General features: G+C 40.4%; 1 protein-coding gene across 1 annotated transcript in view; it reads left to right on the plus strand.

Moving 5' to 3' along the window:
* The window catches only part of LOC144769681 (myeloid cell surface antigen CD33-like), a 402,964-nt gene that overhangs the window by 364,497 nt on the left and 17,932 nt on the right, over nucleotides 1-20,535 (plus strand). The window contains exon 5 of the mRNA XM_078653873.1: nucleotides 1,632-1,722. Within this exon, the coding sequence (XP_078509999.1) occupies nucleotides 1,632-1,722 (91 nt within the window). The remainder of the gene's footprint in view (nucleotides 1-1,631; nucleotides 1,723-20,535) is intronic.

Below are 20,535 nucleotides of genomic sequence, written 5' to 3' on the forward strand. Positions count from 1 at the left end.
TGCGTATCAATAAGACATGAAGCCCTGCCTTACGATCATTTTCCAGTGTTTCCTGGGTCAGGAAAGAACTATGCTGATGGAGATTTAAACCTTTTTAGACTCCTAAAGAAGGGAAGATTTGATTTACGCATCTCATCATAATAAAGGATCACTTTGCAACTTAATGCACTTAAATAATTGGATAGAACTGTTTTGTGCCCATGATCTCACTAGATTCCGTACTTGAAATCAGTGGGGTGGGATGCAGGCCAAACAGATAGTAGACTGGTGTTGGGATCTCCATTTACCACAATCTGTTAACTCAGTGTGTCATATATTTAGTTTTAGGCAGTTTACTCACATTCAATGATCCTCTACAGGAGCCATAGGACCACAACAGAGGAATCTAACTCAGATGGGATTTGAGGTTTTAATATAACTTGTGTCTGAACAGCATGGTTGTATCAGTTGAGGTTGTAGGAGGAGATCAGCTCTATTAGTGGTCTAAGGTATATTTCACTGAAAAGAGGGTGACAGTAGATCCTTGTTGTACTCCTGCAATGTTTAAATAAAAGGGCAAAGTGGAATGTAGAAGATGATAGGGTGAGGGATCGGTTAGCCAAGAATGGCGTAATACAAGGAAGGATAGTTCCTTTCTCCACGGGAGACTCGAGCCTCCAGAGCAACGTGCTATGATGAACCATGTCGAAGGTGACAGAGGTCCAAGCAGAAGTGTGCGACTGCTCTGGATATCATATGCAGTTTAGAAAAAGGCAAGACGATAAAGAGTTTCCTCCACTGAGTTACACTAGGGGCACTTGTTGGAGCTGCAATACTTAACACCCCATTTCATACAGAAACTGTTCAATGGCAATACCCCCATACCTTCATTTTAGACAACATTGCAATGTATGGGACTTGGAGGGATGTCAAAGATAGATTCATAAGCAGGAGTAGGATTATTGTCTAAAAAGAGGTCAGTTAGGCTCCCCGCTTGGACAGGTGACAGAAGTGTGCTACTGCATTGGAGAGCACTGGAAGCTTGATGTAGTCCCATTTTACTGATAAGAAGATTATTCTCTTCTGCATAAGCTGATATGTATGTACAGGCAGTTAGTAGTACCGCAGTTCTTACAAGGGAGCATTGGGTTGGTGCCTCAGTTTTCTCAAAGTAGTTTTTACGTAAGCAATTTTGAGATGGCAGCTGAACTGATCATTGAAGCTCTCATGCATGTGCATTCAAACTTTCATGCATTTGCATAATATGATGCTCATGAGTAAATAACACAAGTATTTGTACAGTTAAACCTGCATGTTTCTCCATGAAAACCATCATACTTTCATGTATTTAATTTACTTGAATGCATACCCATGCAACATCTGTGCCGTGTATTTCATCTTGTTGTGTGTTCACTCCAACAATAATTAACTTTGGTCAAACGTGCATACATGAATACAAATTTACATTCTTATGTACGCGAACATTTGTGTATGCACACTTATAACCTGCTTAATGTTCACACTGACATTTATCGAGATTAATTCATAAATTTATGTTTGATGCAGATCCTTTTGACAAGTCCTTCTCTAACGATAACAGATTATTCAAATTGTTGTGAACATTTAAAATATCAGTTCTTTTTTTAATGCAGGACAAGGTGTAACAATGAAAAAGACAGTGATGAAAAAGAAATTGTGGGTGACGTTATACCGATCTACAGTGTAGTTAAAAAGACCCCAAAGGTATGTATTGTTTTTAAGGTCTGGTCCACACGACAACGGTGACCTAATTGATGGATGAGACACTTGAAATAAATGAAGTAATGGTCCAATCAGCAGTCTAACGAACACATGGTCATAAATACAGTCTAATTGTATGCAAATGAAATTGACAGAATATTTACAAGGTGTAATGTAGATTTTCTCCAACTTTGTTGGCCAGAAATCTGGATTTTATTAAAGACTTGGCGGCTAATATTATTGCAATCTTCTTTATTTAGCTAACCACAGCCACTTTAAAGAACAAAGAGTATTGTGACATAAGAAAATTCCAACCCAATAAAAGGTCAGAACACTAGAGACACATCCTTCTTTTTTAGGAAAAATAAAAATAGATATGCATGAATAAACAAATAGATGAAGCAATCCAAATAAACATCTTCAACATTAGAGAAAGGTGAAGATACATTTCAAAGAGGTAATCTTCAAAAGAGCATCCAAATTATTGTTGACCACGACCTAAATGGTAAAACAAACAACTGCAAAGGGATGGGAAAAAAGGGAGGAAATAATATTAGCCTCCGAGTCTTTAATATAATCCAGATTTTCCGGGCAACAAAGTTAGGGAAAATCTACATTTTATGGCAAGACCCGAGGCTAATCTTATTGCAAGTTTAAAGCATTTTCAATAAACAAGAAGAAGCATTTTCAATAGGTCTAAAAGAAAATTCGCGAAAAACCATATAATTTGACCAGTCAGCACATTTAAGAATAACATTCAAAGAAGCACCAGACAATTTCATAATTTTTTTAACCCATCTAGCTACAGTTGAAGGGGAAACACCTTTGTGAGGTTTCCTGAAAGAAATCAATAACTGTTTAACAATAGATCTTAGAGAAGTTTTCAGCTCATATTCTTTAACACATCTGACAACACATAAATTGACATAATCATCAAAATAAGGATAGAAAATAGACTGAGAATTAGATTTGGTTCTGTTGTTTAAGTAAAAACAAATACCTTCTGGGGAAAAACCTCTGTTAGAAATGTCTAAAGCTCTAACATCAGAGACTCTTCTAAAAGAGATTAAACAGAGAAGAGTAGTGAGTTTAAAGGAAAGGAGTTTAAGGGACAAAGAACTGTTGGAGACTAAGTTATCAATAAATCTCAGAACTTTGGAGATGTCCCCGAGGGAGTTATACTTAGAAACGGGAGGTTTAGAAATCCTAATACTCCTCAACAGTCTCCTAATAAGAACATTCTGACCCAGAGAGGAACCATTAACTAAAACATGACCAGAAGCAATAGCAGAACGGTGGACATTAATAGTCCTGTAAGCAAGTCCTTTTGCAAAATAAATCTGAAAGGTAGCTAGCCACCTCCACTACATCCACTGAAATGGGATCAAAGTGTCTTGCTAGACACCAGCAAACCCATTTCTGCCAAACCAATCGATAGACTTTACAGGTTCCTGGTGCCCAAGATTCGCTAATAAGGTTTGATGTCTCTTCAGAAAGTCCTGGCAGTTCCCATAAATTCCTGAAATTTTCCAAGCCATCATCCTCAGGTCTCCACCTAGAACTAGATTGTGCAGTTCTCCTCAAGGGCCTAGAAGGATTTGTGGGAATACTGGTAGCAAAACAGGGTAATCCACCAGCATTTCCAACAACATAAGGTACCATACTTAAGATTTCCAAAGGGGGGTCACAAGAACCAGGGTAGTCTTCCATTTGCGGACCGTTGCTGCTACCCGAGTAATCATCGAAAAGGGGGGAAAAGCATGACCCTTCAGAGTTCTCCAGCCCTGCCTGAAGGTATCTACCCCTGCCGACTCCGGATCTGGGCACCAGCTGAAAAAAGTCTCTAGCTGAGTATTTAATCTGTCTGCAAAGATGTCCACTTGACAAGGGCCCAAGATGTCCATCAGGGCTAGGAATACATTTCTGTAGAGACGCCAATTGCTTGAGTCCCTGTGATTCCTTGAGAACCAGTCTGCCTCTGCATTGATTAAGCCAGGAATGTGTTCTGCCTGAAATAAAATATTATTTTTGAGACAGTAGTCCCAAAAGACCTTGGCCAAATCTGCTAAATCCTTGGATTTCGGACCCCCGAACTTGTTGACAATACCTCACCGCTGAGACGTTGTCCATCCTTAAGAGAATGGAACATCATGCGGAGTTCTTTGTAAAAGATTTTATTGCAAAGGAGCCGGCTAGAAGCTCCAAACAGTTTATGTGTAAGGACTTTTCTTCCTCCTTCCATAGGCCACCTGTAGAGGCTGAACCACAGCTCACTCCCCAACCCGACAAGCTTGCATCTGATTCTATCACAAGGTCCGGGAGAGAGTCAAAGATTGCTCTCCCATTCCAGGCCTCCATATTTTTTAACCACCAAAGAATCTCTTTCCTCGCCTCTTGGGTGAGGGTTAACTCTTGAAAATAATTCAAACCACTACTTAGGTGTATGGTCTTCAGGCGTTGGAGTGCCCGAAAGTTAAAAGGGCCTGGAAAAATGGCTTGAATCGTAGAAGACAAATGGACTATAACTCTGGCAAGCATTCAGAGAGAGATCTTGCCCAAGGAAAGAATGTTTCTTAATTCCTTTTTTATGCGCTTCAATTTTTCTCTTGGGAGTCTTATTTAACCTTGGACAGTGTCTATCATGAAACCTAAAAATGTAGTGATCTGTCTTGGAACTAATCAAGATTTTTGTCTGTTTACAACGAAACACAGATCCTCCAAAAGATTTATTGCCAAAGAGGCATAGTCAACACTTTGACATGATCCATTATGAGGATGTTGTCTAGATAGATATTTAGGCATACCCCTCATTCTCTCAGTTAAGCTGCCACCGGTCTGAGAACCTTGGTGAAACACCAAGAGGCAGAGGAGAGACCGAAGGGTAGGCATACAAATTCCCATATCTTTCCAACCCACCTGAAACAGAGATATTTCTGATGGTCTTTGCAAATAGGTATAGTTATTTAGGCATCTTTTAAGTCCAACCTTGTTAGCCAATCCCCAGGTTGGAGAATATCTCTTATTAGGTGAAGGCCCTCCATTTTGAAATGGTGGTACTCTACCCAAACATTGCGACTTCTTAGATTTATAACTGGTTTCATCCCTTTCTCTTTTTTCTGTACCAGGAAGACGTTGCTTATAAAACCAGTGGAGTGGTCTAAACATTCCCTGATGGCACCTTTCGCTAAGAGATCTTTTACCTCTTGTTTTACTAGACTTGATAAATCTTGGTCGAATCTGATTAATTCTGGGACGTGATCTTCTATGGGTTCACCTACAATGTCTATGTGATAACCTGAGACAGTCTATAGGACCCAAGGGTCCTGAGTTATGGATAACCAATTTTTTGCAAATTGGGCTAGTCTCCCACTGATCTTTATAGGGGTAACAGAAAGGTCTTGACTTACCTGAACCTCTTGAGTGACGGTTGCCTTGTGAGCCTCTTCCTCTAAAGGCTTGTCTTTGGGGGTAGAAGTTTGAATAGTAGTAGGGGTGTGATCTGAAACCTCTCTGAAACGAGCGTCTGGAATTGGCTTGACCTCGGCCGGGGAATCGGCCTCTTGATCGCCCGGCCCTTCCAAAAACATGCCTATCAAAGACTCTCTCAATGTCCCTTTGTGACTTATCGATTGAAATAAAAGCCCTTACATATTTGGACATTTGTTTTATGTCATCCCCAAAGAGTAATCCATTAGCCTCTTGCCCTCCTTCATTGTTGTGAAGCTCCACCAATTTGGGGTCTATTTTTAGGAGGATACTCTTCCTTCTCTCCACATTCAAGGTGGTGTTCGCATTCCCAAGGAGGCACACCGCTCGTTGTATCCACTGTCTTAACTCTTCGATATTAAGGGGAGAATTATTAATGAAGGTATCTTCGGTTAAGTCAAAAAACTTAGATAAAGGACCAGACAGATCAAGGAGCCTATCTTGACACATGCGTAAGTCTTTGTCAAGTCCTTTTCTGGGATCCCTCCCACCCTTGGCGATAAAGGCAATCATTTTAGTGTCCAAGTCTGGTGTTTGAGTAATCTTTTTAGGGAGGGAGGGCCTAGGGCAGACCTAAGACGCAATCTGACGTCTTTAGGGATCTGTTGTCTGAGCCAAACGTGTATATAATTGGCAAAGTGAAGGGCTGGGGTTCATTCAGGGGATAAGGGGTGTTTCAGTAGAGAAGGGTTGAACATGAGATCCCCAAAAGGGTTGGTGAGTTCGCCCAGGTCATTATCCTCCAATATGATAACCTTATCTCTGTCCTTTGGAGAAGATGGTTCGGAATCCTCTGAGCCAAAATCTGAGGAACAGCTCAGTTCCACTTCGGCACTCCCCGAGGAGTTATTACATTGCACAACCTTGTGTTCGCGCCCATTGAGTTGAAACTCTGAATCATTAGATGGACCCTTAACATGGTCCCCATGTGTGTCCTCGACACAACCAATATTTAATGCCTTCTTGGAGTCAGAGAGCTGCCCCTTTTTATATATAGGGCCAGCCGGTTGTACATTCTTATGCTTTCTGTCAGCTTTACCTGCCAGCTTATAAAGCGGGTCTTCATTGGCAGAGTAAAATCTTTCCTTATCCGTGGGTCTATTCTTGTCCAAAGACAAATTTTCCAACTTTTTATCCATTTTCCTCTCCATGTCTCTAGAGAAGGTCTCCAACATTTCCCTCAGTTTGTCTCCAAGGGGTTGGGAGGTGGAGGGCGTGGCGACAATATGAGGTTGCTTCTGATCCATTTCAAACAACAAGATCACCCAAAGTAAAATATCAAAATTATTAAAGTGGAGCCAGCAAAGCTAAGCAATTGTGTGAGAAGACACTAAGTAATTGAGGAAGGCAAGGGCAAAAGCAGGTCAGAGCAGGGGGCAGAATTATTAAGTAAGAGAAATAAGGCGCTTGACAGACAGCTGAAATCCGGCTGGATTAACTATTGGTGAAAACAAGTTTGTTTGAACTACGTAAATGGGTTAATAATGAATAGGGAGAATCCCAATCTCTTGAGATGGCCGCCGAGACCACGCAAAAACGTAGTCTCGGCGGCCGCTAAAGTCCGTTGTTTATTTCAATGCAAAGTTTAATGCGGAAGTAAAGGTGAGGTTGCGGCCCAAGTCCGTCGCGGGAAAAAAGAGCAAGGCAAGAGAAGAAAGAATAAAGGAGGAAAAGGCAGAGCACCGTATCAAAGTGCAGGGTGCGCTAAGGATTAAAGAGGTAGGCGGGCGCACTAGAAAGCGCAGTTCCCGGTGTGTGAAGCTCACGGGGGCATGCGTATTCGTGAGAAAACATCCGGTTGCATCCTCCAATAGCTGAAATCCGTGAGATATCTGGAGTTCTAATCTGCCCTTGTGTTCTTAAGCCCTGGAATGAATTCTGCTCAAGAGCATTGGTAATTTGGTACCCCCCAGTCAATTTATAAATGAGACAGGAAACTTCCTTTACCACGCAACCATTACAACGCATAATGGTTACATTGTGGTTTTAACGATGCAAGTAGTTGCTTCGACTTGCACTGGAGGGCGCTCTAGACTAAGGAATAGTGTAAAATACCACGTTGTGATGGTATACGTGGTATCATCATATATTCATATGAGACAGCTGAGAAACTGTGTATTGGAATTTCGTAAGATCGCCTTGAAGCTCATAAGGGCATTCAGGCCAGCTAACATTTCCCAACAGTTTATGTGGTGAGACTGTTCCTCTCATGACCATCTTCCCCCTGTTTCTTGATTGTATAACTAGGCTCCCCAACCTCGGTTGCTCGTGTCTGATTTTAGGACAAAGTCCGGTACATTTTCGAATATGGCCTTGCTATTCCATTCTTCTAGATTCTTTAACCACCAGTTTAGATCTTCCTGAGCCTCTTGAGTAAGGGTAATAGACTCTCCATACCACAGGCCGTTCCTTAGGCTTAAGGCTTTTAGTCTCTGTACCTACCTGTGATGGAGGGGTCCTGTGGTGATTGCCTGAATAGAGAATGAAAGAAGACCTAAGTCTCTTGTGAGGTCTCTTAGAATGACAGAATCTCTTGATAGTACCAATCTCACTTCCTTTTTTTTCTTTCATAATTTCTTGTGTGGTAGGATTAATTGGGACAGAATGGAATTCAATTGAAACCCAGAAACTCTATTTCCTGAGTGTGGATCATGACAGACTTCTCTGAATTCACAATGAAACCCAGGTTCTCTTAGAGTTATATTGCCCATGATAGGTGTTTTTAAAGTTCTGACCTGTTTTGTGACATGATGAGAATGTTGGCTATGTATATAATAAGGCAAACTCCTCTTTCTCTGGGATGGCTGACCACTGGGAGAAGGACTTTGGCAAAACACCGTGGGGCCATGGATAGGCCGATGGGTAGGTAGCAAAACTGGTAAGTCACACCTCTCAAAGTAAACCGTGGGAGTTTCTGGCTGTCCCTGTCCATGGGAATTGTGAAATAAGTATCCTTGAGATCCAGTTTTACCAGCCAGTCATTGGCTTGTAAAATGTCTCTCAATAGGTGAATACCCTCCATTTTGAAAAGTCTGTATATTAGGAACGTGTTCAGTTCTTTTTAGTTTATGGCAGGTCACACGCCCTTGTCTTTCTTTCTTACCAAAAATATTGTACTCACAAAACCTTTTATCCTTTTCTGATCTGATGTCACTTGAATTAAAGCTACTTTTTCTAACATCTGGGTCACATCCTTGTCTATTAGACTCATCTTTTCTTCATCTAAGGATAATTCTCTGGCTCTTATCTATTGTACAGGGTATTTCCAGAAATCTATCTTGAAACCTGCCACGGTTTGCTGTACCCATAGGTCCTTTGTTATCTTTTCCCAATTTTGAAAAAATATTCTTAGTCTCCATCTACTTTCTTGGTAGAAAAATTGGTATTGCTTACCTTGATATCTTTGGTTTGAGGCTCCTTTGGTTCTTAGGCGTTACTTTTGTGGGCAACAGGATTGTTCTGTTCATCTTCAGTCCTATTTGTGTTCCTGCCCCCACCTTTGCCTTATTGGATGATTTGTTTGTCATCTTGTCATCAATCCGTCAGATGGCGTTAATGTAATATTGTGACTATCTGTAGAGTTGTGAATAAGAGATTAGCTGTATGGGTATGATTGGAGAGTGTGTATTTATGAATGTGAGATTGAACGGTTTGTGTGGGACTGTATATTCAGATACATTTGTTTGTGTATTTTATCCAATGGATGTAAAATGAAATGATTGCCATGTTGTAGCACCCTTGCACTTAATCGTGAACTTGAAAAAGAAAAAATGAAACAATGAATAATAAAAGTAATTGTTTAATCATCATTGGTTTTGTCCTCTGACTTGTATATGGGTTGTTCCGTTGCCCTGTCTAATATATAGGACCCTGTATAGGGCCTCAAGAAAATAATTTTGGCAGGGTTCTCCTCTGTTCTCTCTGATCCTTTGTTTCTTCCTCCTCGCGTTCTCTGGTTTCTCCCTCCTTGAGGGTAGAAATTTCCGCTCTGACGGTAGCCCCTTCCGTAATTGATGAACCCTTGTTGCTCCTGAGGGTAGAACTGGGACCTGAGAGTTCCACAGCTGGCAGACTGTTTCCTCCTGTCAGCCCTTCCAAAAAGGTGTCTTGAACCAAACACTCTGTGCCTTTTGCTTTGTGCTTTACTAAAGGCCTTAAGGGTAGAAACGTATTTCCCCAAGTTATTGTCAAAGTCATCTCCGAAAAGGAGACCCTTTGTGTCGATCATATACTCTTTGGTGGATGGTCGGCAAGTTTTGGATTAATTCTCATTAAGACAGCTTTGCGTCTTTCTGAAAACCGATTTGCGTTAGCATTACCTAAAATGTATATGGCTCAATGGGCCAAGCCTCTGAAGAGGCCCACGTTATTGGGGGTTTTATTACCTCTTGCGTCCTCAGCCATATCGAGAATGTGGGTCAAAGGACCTAGGATGTCCAGGAGTTTGTCCTGGCATTGTTTCCAGGCATTTCTCAATTCCCTTACTAGGGTCCTTTCCATATTTGAACAGAAAGGTGGATCTAAATTAGGGGTGTTGCCAACCTTGTCCAGTGTTGAGGGTCTTGGGCACTCATTTTTAAGGAGGTTATGGGTTTCCCTATCTAGGGTTTTTTAACAATTAAAAAAATTTCTTATGATGAAGGGGACACATTCCTTTACAATCCCCAAATAATTATTAGACCCTGGAAAGCTTTGAGGAGCATGTAGAACAACCCTCTACATCACAAGAAATCAAAGACCCTTTAGGGGCAAAATGTTCAATCCTGCTACTATAAGACATCCACAAAGTGCAGAGTGGCAGCCATTGTACCACGTTTCAAAATACCTGTATTTTGAAACGTGCCCTAAATGCAATAAGGAGAAAGGTGACGATACGCATATGTTTATGTCCTGTCCGGTACTTCAATCCTTCTATCAGGACGTGAGTAACATAATCTTTTCCATTGTGGGCGAAGCACTCCAGGTGAGCGAACTGTTGATATTCTTTGGGCTCAACAATAATAACGAAGCTATGTCAAACAATGTAAAAAAATATATATATATATATATATATATATATATATATATATATATATATATTACCTACTGGCGGTCGCCAGTAGGTATATATAGTTAGGATTTTTTCTCTATGGGTTTTTTGAAAATTCTATGTCTAATAACTTTGGCGTTTGTGGACGGAATTGGCTGAAATTTTCAGGAAAATGGCACATTTTGTTTCTGAGCAGCCCCTGAAAATTTTGGGGGGGTTCGTCAAGGGGGGGCCGAGAAAAAAGGGGGGTCCCAAAACGTGTTTTTAACATTGAGTTTTCCATAGGGCGGTTGGCCTCACTTTTAGCCCGAACGGCTGAATGGATTTGCACGAAACTTGGCAAAATTGTAGGGACTGGTAGCCCGATGTGCCTTTTGTAGGTCTCAATATATGTGCTCCAGTGGATTTTGAGAAATTAACGTTTAAAAAAATATATATATCTGTAACAGCGGACCGGGCAGCGCTCTGGTTCGCGGACTTTTCGCGCAACGGAGCTTTGTGAAGCGAAGCTGATTGGTTCTCCGGCGTCTGTCAACATTCCAAACAGTCCGTAGCGGCCGCCATCTTGAATCTCGGTAGGATCGAGAGACAAGAGGAGGCCGAAGCGAAGGGGCAAATGACCATAAGGGGGCATAGTACATTGTCGCTCACCCCCTAGGTTTGATGTGGAGGTTTTAAAAGGGCCCGCGGGGCAAAAAAAAATAAAAATAATAATAATCGAACAGCTGAATGGATTTGCACGAAAGTTGGCAAAATTGTAGGGACTGGTAGCCCGATGTGCCTTTGCTAGATCTCAATATATGTGCTCCAGTGGATTTTGAGAAATTAACGTTCAAAAAAAGATATATATCTGTAACAGCGCACCGCTTCGCGTACTTTTCGCGTTACGGAGCTTTGCGAAGCGAAGCTGATTGGCTCTCCGGCGTCTGTAAACATTCCAAACAGTCCGTAGCGGCCGCCATCTTGTCTCTTGGTAGGATCAAGAGACAAGAGGAGGCCAAAGCGAAGGGGCAAATGACCATAAGGGGGAATAGTAGATCGTCGGTGACCCCCTACGTTTGATGTGGAGGTTTTAAAAGGGCACCGCGAGGCAAAAAAAATAATAATAATAATAATCGAACGGCTGAATGGATTTGCACGAAACTTGGCAAAATTGTAGGGACTGGTAGCCCGATGTGCCTTTGCTAGGTCTCAATATATGTGCTCTAGTGGATTTTGAGAAATTAACGTTCAAAAAAAGATATATATCTGTAACAGCGCTCCGCTTCTCGTACTTTTCGCGTTACGGAGGTTTGCGAAGCTGATTGGTTTTTCGGCGTCTGTAAACATTCCAAACAGTCCGTAGCGGCCGCCATCTTGTCTCTCGGTAGGATCGAGAGACAAGAGGAGGCCAAAGCGAAGGGGCAAATGACCATAAGGGGGCATAGTAGATCCTCCCTGACCCCCTAGGTTTGATGTGGAGGCTTTGAAAGGGTCTCGCAGGGCAAAAAAAAAATATACAGTTTTTTTAGTTTTTTTGCGTGGAGTGCGCCCGGTTCGCGAACCGGGAAGCGGTCTGGGGAGCGTACTTTCTTGAAAATTTGTGAAAAAAGTTAGAGTAAAATAATAATTGTGAGTGATCAGATGTAGGGTAGCTCTGAGAAGAGCTTTTGGGTTTATGGTACATTTAGGTACTTATAAGTAGGTACCAATGCACAGTCTTAAATTCAGAGTGAAAACTCTGTTGCCCTCATCTGAGAAGTGAACTCCATCTGCTCTGTAGATATCTTGCATGTAGTAACGCAAGTTATTGTTGTACAGGGAGCCCATTCCATGGTCTCTCATGTAAGCTGAAACAGATTTGTTTACATGCTTCCTCGATTTCTCAATTTGTGGACAAAATTGGTTCGACCACCTCCATTTCTGTCTTTGGCATATATTTGAATATACCAAGGCAGTCTGAGGAAAAAGTGCCATCAATTGCTCAAAGGTGTCCTTTAAAAGCATTTCCAGACCTACCCCAGTCAAAGTGCCCAAATCATTACCTCCACAGTGCACAATTAACAGGTCAGGTTTTGGCAAATGCATAAAGGTTTTCACCAATGGTATCAATTGGTGACATTTTAATCCTCTGTGGCCAAACCACTTAATTTCCACATCTTGTAAATTGAGGTGGGGGAAGGGTTTTGCTTTGAAAAAAAGTGAGGGAAGAGTTTTGATTGGGTGACATGAGAGATCTGTGTGAGGAATTACAGCATTTCTGTGCTTTTGATAGCTGCAGACTCTGGAGTGCATACCTTTTGCTCTGCTGAAGACAAATTGGTGTGTTTCTGAGACTGTTTTGAAACTCAAAGTATTTGCTAAGGTGAGAAAAAATTTCTTTAATTTAGATAGAAAATAGTGTGCTTTAAGGAGAAAATTATGAAGAAAGTTGTGTTTTTCAAATGTTGCTTTGTCTCAAGTGTTTCACAAATAGATTTTGTTTCTTTGAGAAATTGTAATTGGAGAAAATGTGAAGTATTAGTACTGACAGGGCTTTTATGTGCATAGGAGCTGTGGAGTGTTTTAAATTATGACTTGTAAATCGTTTTTGAGAAAAAGCAATGGTTTTAATATTGATGAGAAGGACATAATGGTGTCTGCTTCTTTATAAGGTAATTGAGAGTCTCTGATGTTATTTTTCCCATTTCAATGTAAGAAGTTTGTGTGTGGAGCAAATTGCTTGTAAATATGCTCCCACCTGTGCATGGCAAATTTAGATTTTGAATGTTTCCGTTACATAGGCATGTTAAAGGTGACTGAAACATGCTGCAAAGGCAATCAAAAAATGCTTTTATGTGTCTTAAGGACATTTTAAGTCATTTCCCCATGTGCAGTGTTTTCAAATTATGAGTTGAAAATCGTTTTTGAGGTAAAGGAATGTTTTCAAAATTTATGTGCGCCATATGACCCCAAATTTTTTTTTCAGGGGTGCAGCAGGGTGTTCTTGAGACACCCCTGCACCGTCGGAAAAATTCGTAATTTGCGATGAGGTAATTGCAAATCGCAAATTGCACCTTCATTCCTATGGGCCTCCTGCTGCATGGAAATGAATGGGTAATCTTGCTGAAATGCAAAGTCGAATCTGTATTTAAAAGGGTCTGCACCTCTGTACGGGTGTTCGCTATGTGAAGCACGAAAGTTTCACGGGCCGAACTCAAGGCCACCTCTCTCTGAGACAAAAGAGCTCTTATTCTTGCCATGCTGTTGAAATGTGCTCCCAAGGTTGGTATTTGTGGCCAGATTGAAAACTCCCTATGTTCATGTGTGGGAGGAAATAGAACATTTCTGCAGCAAATAACCCGTTCATTTACTGTTACGATAAAATGAATACTTTTAATTAACCCAGAACAATCTTCATTATTGAGCATCAAATAACTACCATTTTCCAAGAACTTGAACGTGGGGATGATAGCAGGAACTGGCGTGCCTTGCAACACGCAAGCCATATTTGGTCGGTGTTTGTTGCATGAACCGTGTAACTGAATGTGCCTACACATTAGTGAATGATCTGGCGTCTCAGTGCATTCCTCTCCATTCAGATAAAGGTCTTGATCATCTTTGAAAATCTGTATGTGTATGGAAGCGACCAGACCTCATGAAGAAAACCACTACCTAAAGGTTAATAACGAACTATTGGTATATATTTCATACAATTTGAAAACTTATATAAAGCAAAAGGCAGCGTTATTAAACCGTGGATAAGGCACGTTGCCAAAGCAGTGAACCTTTTGGATTTATACTGGAAATGTTAAAGGAAGAATTACGGAGTAGGGCCTGTAAATCTTTAATGGACAACGAGTAAAATTACTCCAACCATCATATTCCTCTAACTCCGGGATAGTAGGGGTGTTTAATTTTTTAGAAGTAGCCAATCCAAAGCATTTGGTCTGGGAAATTGTTTCATTCACAAACAACATATGATTTGGGATGAGACATGCACGGTGGAAAGCCTCAGTGCCTTGTACCTGCCAGGTTCGTGAACCCCAAACTGATGTAGATCCTGGATATTTTTACACTGTGTTACGTTAGCATGGGCTCATTACTGGTTTAAACGCCATTTTTCCTTTTTTGTAACTTCTGCACACGATACTTAGTTGTTGCTTTAGCTTTCAGCCTACCTGCGTCAAGATCTATGCCTGCTTCAAGCAGGCGCAGGGTTTTGATGTAGCTTTGTCCTATCTGATTGTAAATGCGGCACACCGTGGGTGGCAGAGCAGCGGTGCACGTTAACTGGTGCATCCCTGGGGATGTGCTAGTTAATATAAATCTGCCCCTTTACATTTAATTATGTGCAGGGGACACAGAGTAGGTGAGGTTTATCCAAGGTTAAGAAGAGATGAGTCCTGTTCAGTGAAAAATTGGAGATAGGCTTCAGTATATTATATACTTAAGTAGTGTGTTAAGTTTTTGATGACTGTTATTAATTTACTGTTGGGTAATAGTGGTTAATAACATTTTTTATTATATTTTACCACAGATTCAACTGCAGATTATTTCAAGATTTTAGGATGCCTAGCAAAGAAAGAGTAAGAAAGGCTGCAAAACGTCAAAGACAGCAGGACCATGGAAGAATGCAGCAGTCCTCTAACAAAAAGATTTGTCAAGTCACCAAGAAAGCACCGGGTAAGAGTCGAAAAACAGTCATAAGAAATATGTGTAGTAAAAAAAATATTACTACAGAAAATGTTTCACTCCAGAAAAGGAGACAGAATTCAAATGGTAAGGAAAGGCCAATGAGAAATGTTACTGCTAGAGTAAGAGATAACTCTATGCATGAAAGTAGAAGGAAACAAGAGTTTAGGGATATTCGTAAACGAATGTTCCGCAACAGGATAATTGGGAATGTGTTAAAAAATATTAAGAAAGGTCAGCAGAAAGTGGTTTTTTATAAGAGAAAAAAAATTGTTGAGAAAGTTATTGATCAGGCATTTGAAATTAAACGTAAGTTATTTATTTTGACAATCAATAGAATTCGGAAGCTAAACAAGGTAATTCATGATTTCAAAAGAAATAGTAGATGGAAGAGAATAGTTAATCGTAGTAATTTTTGTGAAGTTTTTTCTGGAGAATGGATGCATAGTTCCAGCTCTGAGGCATTTTTTAATGAGGAGAGTTATTTCCAGGATAATGATTTGGTGCATGCAGTTGACACCAGTGGTCGAGCTTATGAAGTGAAAGATGGTTGTCCAGTTGAAAAAGAAAAACTTGTGACAACAGAGATAGAAGAGGTGTTAGGTAATGAGGTTTTAGGGAGACGTCCTAAGGGTCCTGTGTACACCTGGAAGTGTAGTAGTATTTGCAGTGTACGACAGGATTCCATCAATTTGCTTTGTGATTTTATACGGTCATTTAGTAAGAACAGTTTGAAGCAGAAAATGAAGTTGTTGCAAGAATTAGATCCTTGCAGAGTGAGAGAAGTGATAGGTTTGCATGGTCATTCACTGGCTTGTCTTTCCAGGAGAGTATGCCAGAGTGTTTTTCATCATTTCAGGATGCTAGCAGTGCATCATAATAAAGTGAGGAAATTAGTTAGAATGTTGTATTATGCTAAGAGTCCAGCAATTATGCTTAAACAATTATGCGCTGCTCTTTTGCATGGTTCTGAAATAGATGTGAAGAATATATGTGAAGAAATTGAGTTTTGTTACTTTGGAAGTAAAGAGGAGAATGTTGAAATTGACCAAGAAGAAGAGAGTAATGTGGAAGATAGTGTACAGGTTTCCAGTACAGATAATTTCCAGAGGGAAATTGCGACGTTTGAGGTGAAATCAAGTGAGAGGCCAAATTTCACTTGTGTGTGTTGTCGACGCACTTATTATAAGAATCAGACTAAGTTAGTGGATTTATATGGAAAAAGTGAAAGGGAAAATAATAGTGAATGGAAGGATTTTACAACATACTTGATGGTAGAAAATTGTTTTGATTTGGGATTGGATCAACGTGTGTGTACTTATTGTTGTAACAAATTAAATCAAAACCAGATGCCTGCTAGAGCAGTTCATAATAATCTGGAATTGGTTGAGATTCCTTCTGAATTGAAGGATTTAAATACTTATGAATCTATTTTGATTCAAAGTATCCATCCCTTTCAGGCTATTGTAAGAATGGAGCCAAAGACAGGGAAATTGCCTCCATCAGATTTACAGAGAGGATTAAAGGGAAGAGTTGTTTATTTGCCTCTAGATTTGAAGAAAAACATTAACACAATTGGAGTAGAAAAAGTGGAAGAGGAACCTCTTGTTATCTTAGTTAATGGGGTTCCGACAAAGAATAAGAAAATATGGCAAGATTTAGTAGATGTTAGGAAAGTCAAAAGGGCAACATTGTATTTGAAAAAATATAATAAGTACTATAAAAATGTATATGTTGCAGAAGAGGAAGTAAGTGAGGAAGAGGATAGCGATTTGTGTGCTGGTCAAATTGAGAAAGTAGAACCCTGTACTAGTGAAGAAATATATGAACATTATAGTGTTCATCCTTTGCATTCCAAGGAAGTCATGGGGAATGCTATTGAGTTGTTTCAAATGAAACAAGCGAAAGGGAGTCCCATTAGTGTTTGGGAGGAAAGTTTGGAAGCTCGGTGTTTCCCACAGCTTTTTCCAACAGGTCAGGGAGGAAGATATGATGAGCGACCTCATCAAATTCCTGCTTCTGAATACCGGACTTTGCGATTGTATGCAGGAGATCCTAGGTTTCGACAATGCATTCCTTATTTGTTTCATCTCCTGTTTGAAAGCGATCTGTCTGGACTGTCATATGCAGTGAACCACATCTTGAAAAGTGGTATACACATGCAAAACATCTCGGCAAGTGACTTTATGGATAAAGTCAATGTCCAAGACAGTATTTTGGATTCTCACCTGATTAATCTCATGGCGTGTCAGCGTGGTACTAATGAGTACTGGTACCGTCGTCATGGTGATTTAAAATGTATGCTAAGGAACTTAGGAACTCCCACATGGTTTCTCACTTTGAGCTGTGCTGAGTATGGCTGGGAAGACTTACTTGAATTTCTACGAGAGGCAAATGCTAACGTAGAAAACATCGAATTCAAGACACCCGGAGAACTGTGCTCTTTGGATCCAGTCAATGTATGTAGGTACTTCAATCATAGATTTGAAGGTATGATGTCTTTCATCATGAATAAGAAGAATCCACCTCTTGGAGAGGTGTTGGATTTCTTCTGGAGGAAGGAGTACCAAGCAAGAGGTGCTCCGCATATACATATGTTGCTGTGGATCAAGGATGCACCTAAATTTGGAACGGATGCAGAAGACTCAGTGATGAGTTTCATAGAACAGTATTCTACGTGTGCTGTTCCAAACGCAAAGGAGAAAAAAAGCCTACGAGAAAAAGTTCTACGTTTCCAAAGCCATCGATGTGGAAAGTACTGTCGTCGTAAATTCCGGAACAAAGACAAGTTCTACACCAAATGTCGTTTCGGCTTTCCACGATCGGTGATTTCTAAAGGAAGAGTGAACAGTTTGATGTCTTCGCTGCGACATAATGTGATGAAGAAATCACCTAAAAACACATACAATTTGAAGAGGAACGAAGAGTCTAAGTACATTAACGACTACAACCCGGTGATTTTGTCCATGTGGAATGCTAACATGGATATACAGTTTGTGGCTGATAACTGTATGGCTGTGGCTCGGTATGTGACATCTTACATCACCAAAAAAGAGAAGACAGAATTGAAGGATATGTGGGAGGACATTTCCCATGAAAAGAGCCTCAGCAAGAAGTTGTACAGTTTCAGTCTGAAGATGTTGTCGCATCGAGAAATCGGAGCTTACGAATGTTCTGACCGGTTGTCTTCAGCAAGTCTCTATGCCAAGTCCAGGAGTATCGTTTGGGCGAGTGTTGGTCTTGCTGCAACGCGTAATCGAGTTCTGAAACCTGTGCGGGAAATTGAGTATTTGGCGGAAAAGGAGCCAAACAGTACCGACATTTTGAAGAGCAACATGTTGGATACATATTATCCAAATCGAAGCAGTCACCTCGAGAATGTTTGTCTGTATGAGGTTCTGCAAAATTACATATTCAAGAGGAACATCAAAGAAGATACTGAGAAAGGAGTGTATGCTGTAATAGGAAGTGAGGGATGTCTGGTCAAGCAAAGAAAATGCCACTTGATAAACCATCAAAAATTGAGTGGCGAATCTCCTGAAAAAAAGGAGTTTTTCTATTTAGCACTTTTGCAACTTTTTAAGCCTTGGCGTGCAGAAGAGGAACTGCTTGGAGATTTCCTTTGTTACGAAGACTCATTCAATGCTGCCAAGGAGACCATAGAATGTTCTGCTTTTCCCAAATATGTAGAAATGTTGAATGTGGAAATTGAGCAGGAAGCAACGATTGCAGCCGAGATTGCCAGAGACAGTTCTCAGGACAGTCAGAGTTCTGCTTCATTGAGTCAGGATCCACTAGGAGGACCTCTTATCGAAAATGAAGCTGCCACTGCTATGAATGAAGTGGAAAGAGCCATGGCACATGCTCAGGAGGATGCGGTTAACTTAGAAGAGTTGGAAAGACAACTCAACGTTGAGCAGAGGAAAATATATGACGAACTTACCATGCAAATTGATCATGGATTAAGTCATGACAAGAAAGAGTGCTCATGTACGTCGTTGAAGCCTGTCCGACTGTACGTGAGTGGAGAAGCGGGAACTGGAAAAAGTTTCCTTATTAAAGCAATTTCATGTTATTTGCAGGAAAGGACAGAGTCATCGCTGTCTTGTGTTGTCACCGCTCCAACTGGACTGGCAGCACATAACATTAAAGGGATTACTTTACATCGTTTACTGATGCTGCCAGTGGAGCATGACAACAAATTAGAATATCACAAGCTATCTGGAGATGCTTGTTTTGAAGTTTCAAGAGTCTTGAGGAAAATGAAACTTCTTATCATTGACGAAGTAAGCATGGTTTCCAATGTCATGCTTGCCTTTGTGCATTTGAGAATGCAAGAAGTTCTCAAAACAGAGTATGATGTGTTATTTGGTGGCAAACACATCATTGTTTTCGGAGATCTTCTGCAGCTGACACCAGTGAAAGGGCAACCTGTGTTCAAAATGCTCACGCATGAAGATACCAGGAAGTGCTTAGGGAGTATTGGCAACGTCAATATATGGTTAAACTTCAATTATGCTGAACTGCATGAAAATATGCGTCAGGCAAAGGATGAAGTTTACAAGACTATTCTACAAGATGTTAGAATTGGAAAAATGACCGAGCATGGGAAAGAAGCTTTACATGCACGATTACTGACAAATTTATATCCAGACGAAGATGTTGTGCCTGAGAATATTTTTCAGAAAGTTACTGAGAAAAAATCTGGAATATGTTTGATGCCAACTCTTGCAGAATGTGCCAAATTCAACAACAAAATGTTGCATTTAGAAAAGCAAGAGATTGTGAAATTGGAAGCTATTGACAGAGTAGAGCATATGGGATCAACAATTATTTTGTCTGAGAATCTGAAAACAAAATTGGATTCATTAGAGAAGAGTATATCTAAAACTGCGGGTTTTGAAAAGACTCTGAATGTGTGCTTGAACTGCCGTATAATTTTAAGAAGGAATTTACATGTTGAAAGAGGTCTGGTAAATGGATCAATGGGTAATGTTGTTGATTTTGTGAAATACAGAAATAGAGATGGAATTGAATTTTTAAAAATTAAATTTGATGGCATTGAGGAAGTACAGCTAATTGCTCGTTGTTCTGCTAGATTTTTGCTTGTAAAAGACTTATATGTTCGCCGTAAGCAGTTTCCTGTTTGCTTGGCATATGCGGTGACAATTCATAAATCGCAAGGTTTAAGTGTAGACTGTGCATTGGTGAATATTGGCAGTTCTGTGTTCAAGGAGGGTATGGCATATGTGGCATTGTCACAAGTTAGGACTTTATCGGGATTGTACTTGATTGAGTGTGATGTCACAAACATTTGTGCGGATCTAGATTGTGTTAAGGAATACAATAGGTTGAGAAGAGAGTATGCGCCACATTTGCCTCAGTATCCTTTGTTTGAGAAACGTGTGGTAGGCCGGAAACGAAGAAATGTGACCAATACTGGGGAGGTTCTAGCAAAAAGACGAAAAGTCGATGAACCTGAAATTACAAGCAGAAACAAAAAGGATTCTGTTGAAGATGTTGTTGGTTTTCAATTTGAAAACAGTTCTGGTGTCAACTGCTATGCTAATGTAGTAGTTAATGTTTTGTTTTCTCTAGAAAATGTAAAAGAAGAGATTGTGGTCAATTCTGATCAAAGATTTTGCAGT

This window comes from Lissotriton helveticus, chromosome 7 (genome assembly GCF_964261635.1).
Source record: "Lissotriton helveticus chromosome 7, aLisHel1.1, whole genome shotgun sequence".
Lineage (NCBI taxonomy): Eukaryota > Metazoa > Chordata > Amphibia > Caudata > Salamandridae > Lissotriton > Lissotriton helveticus.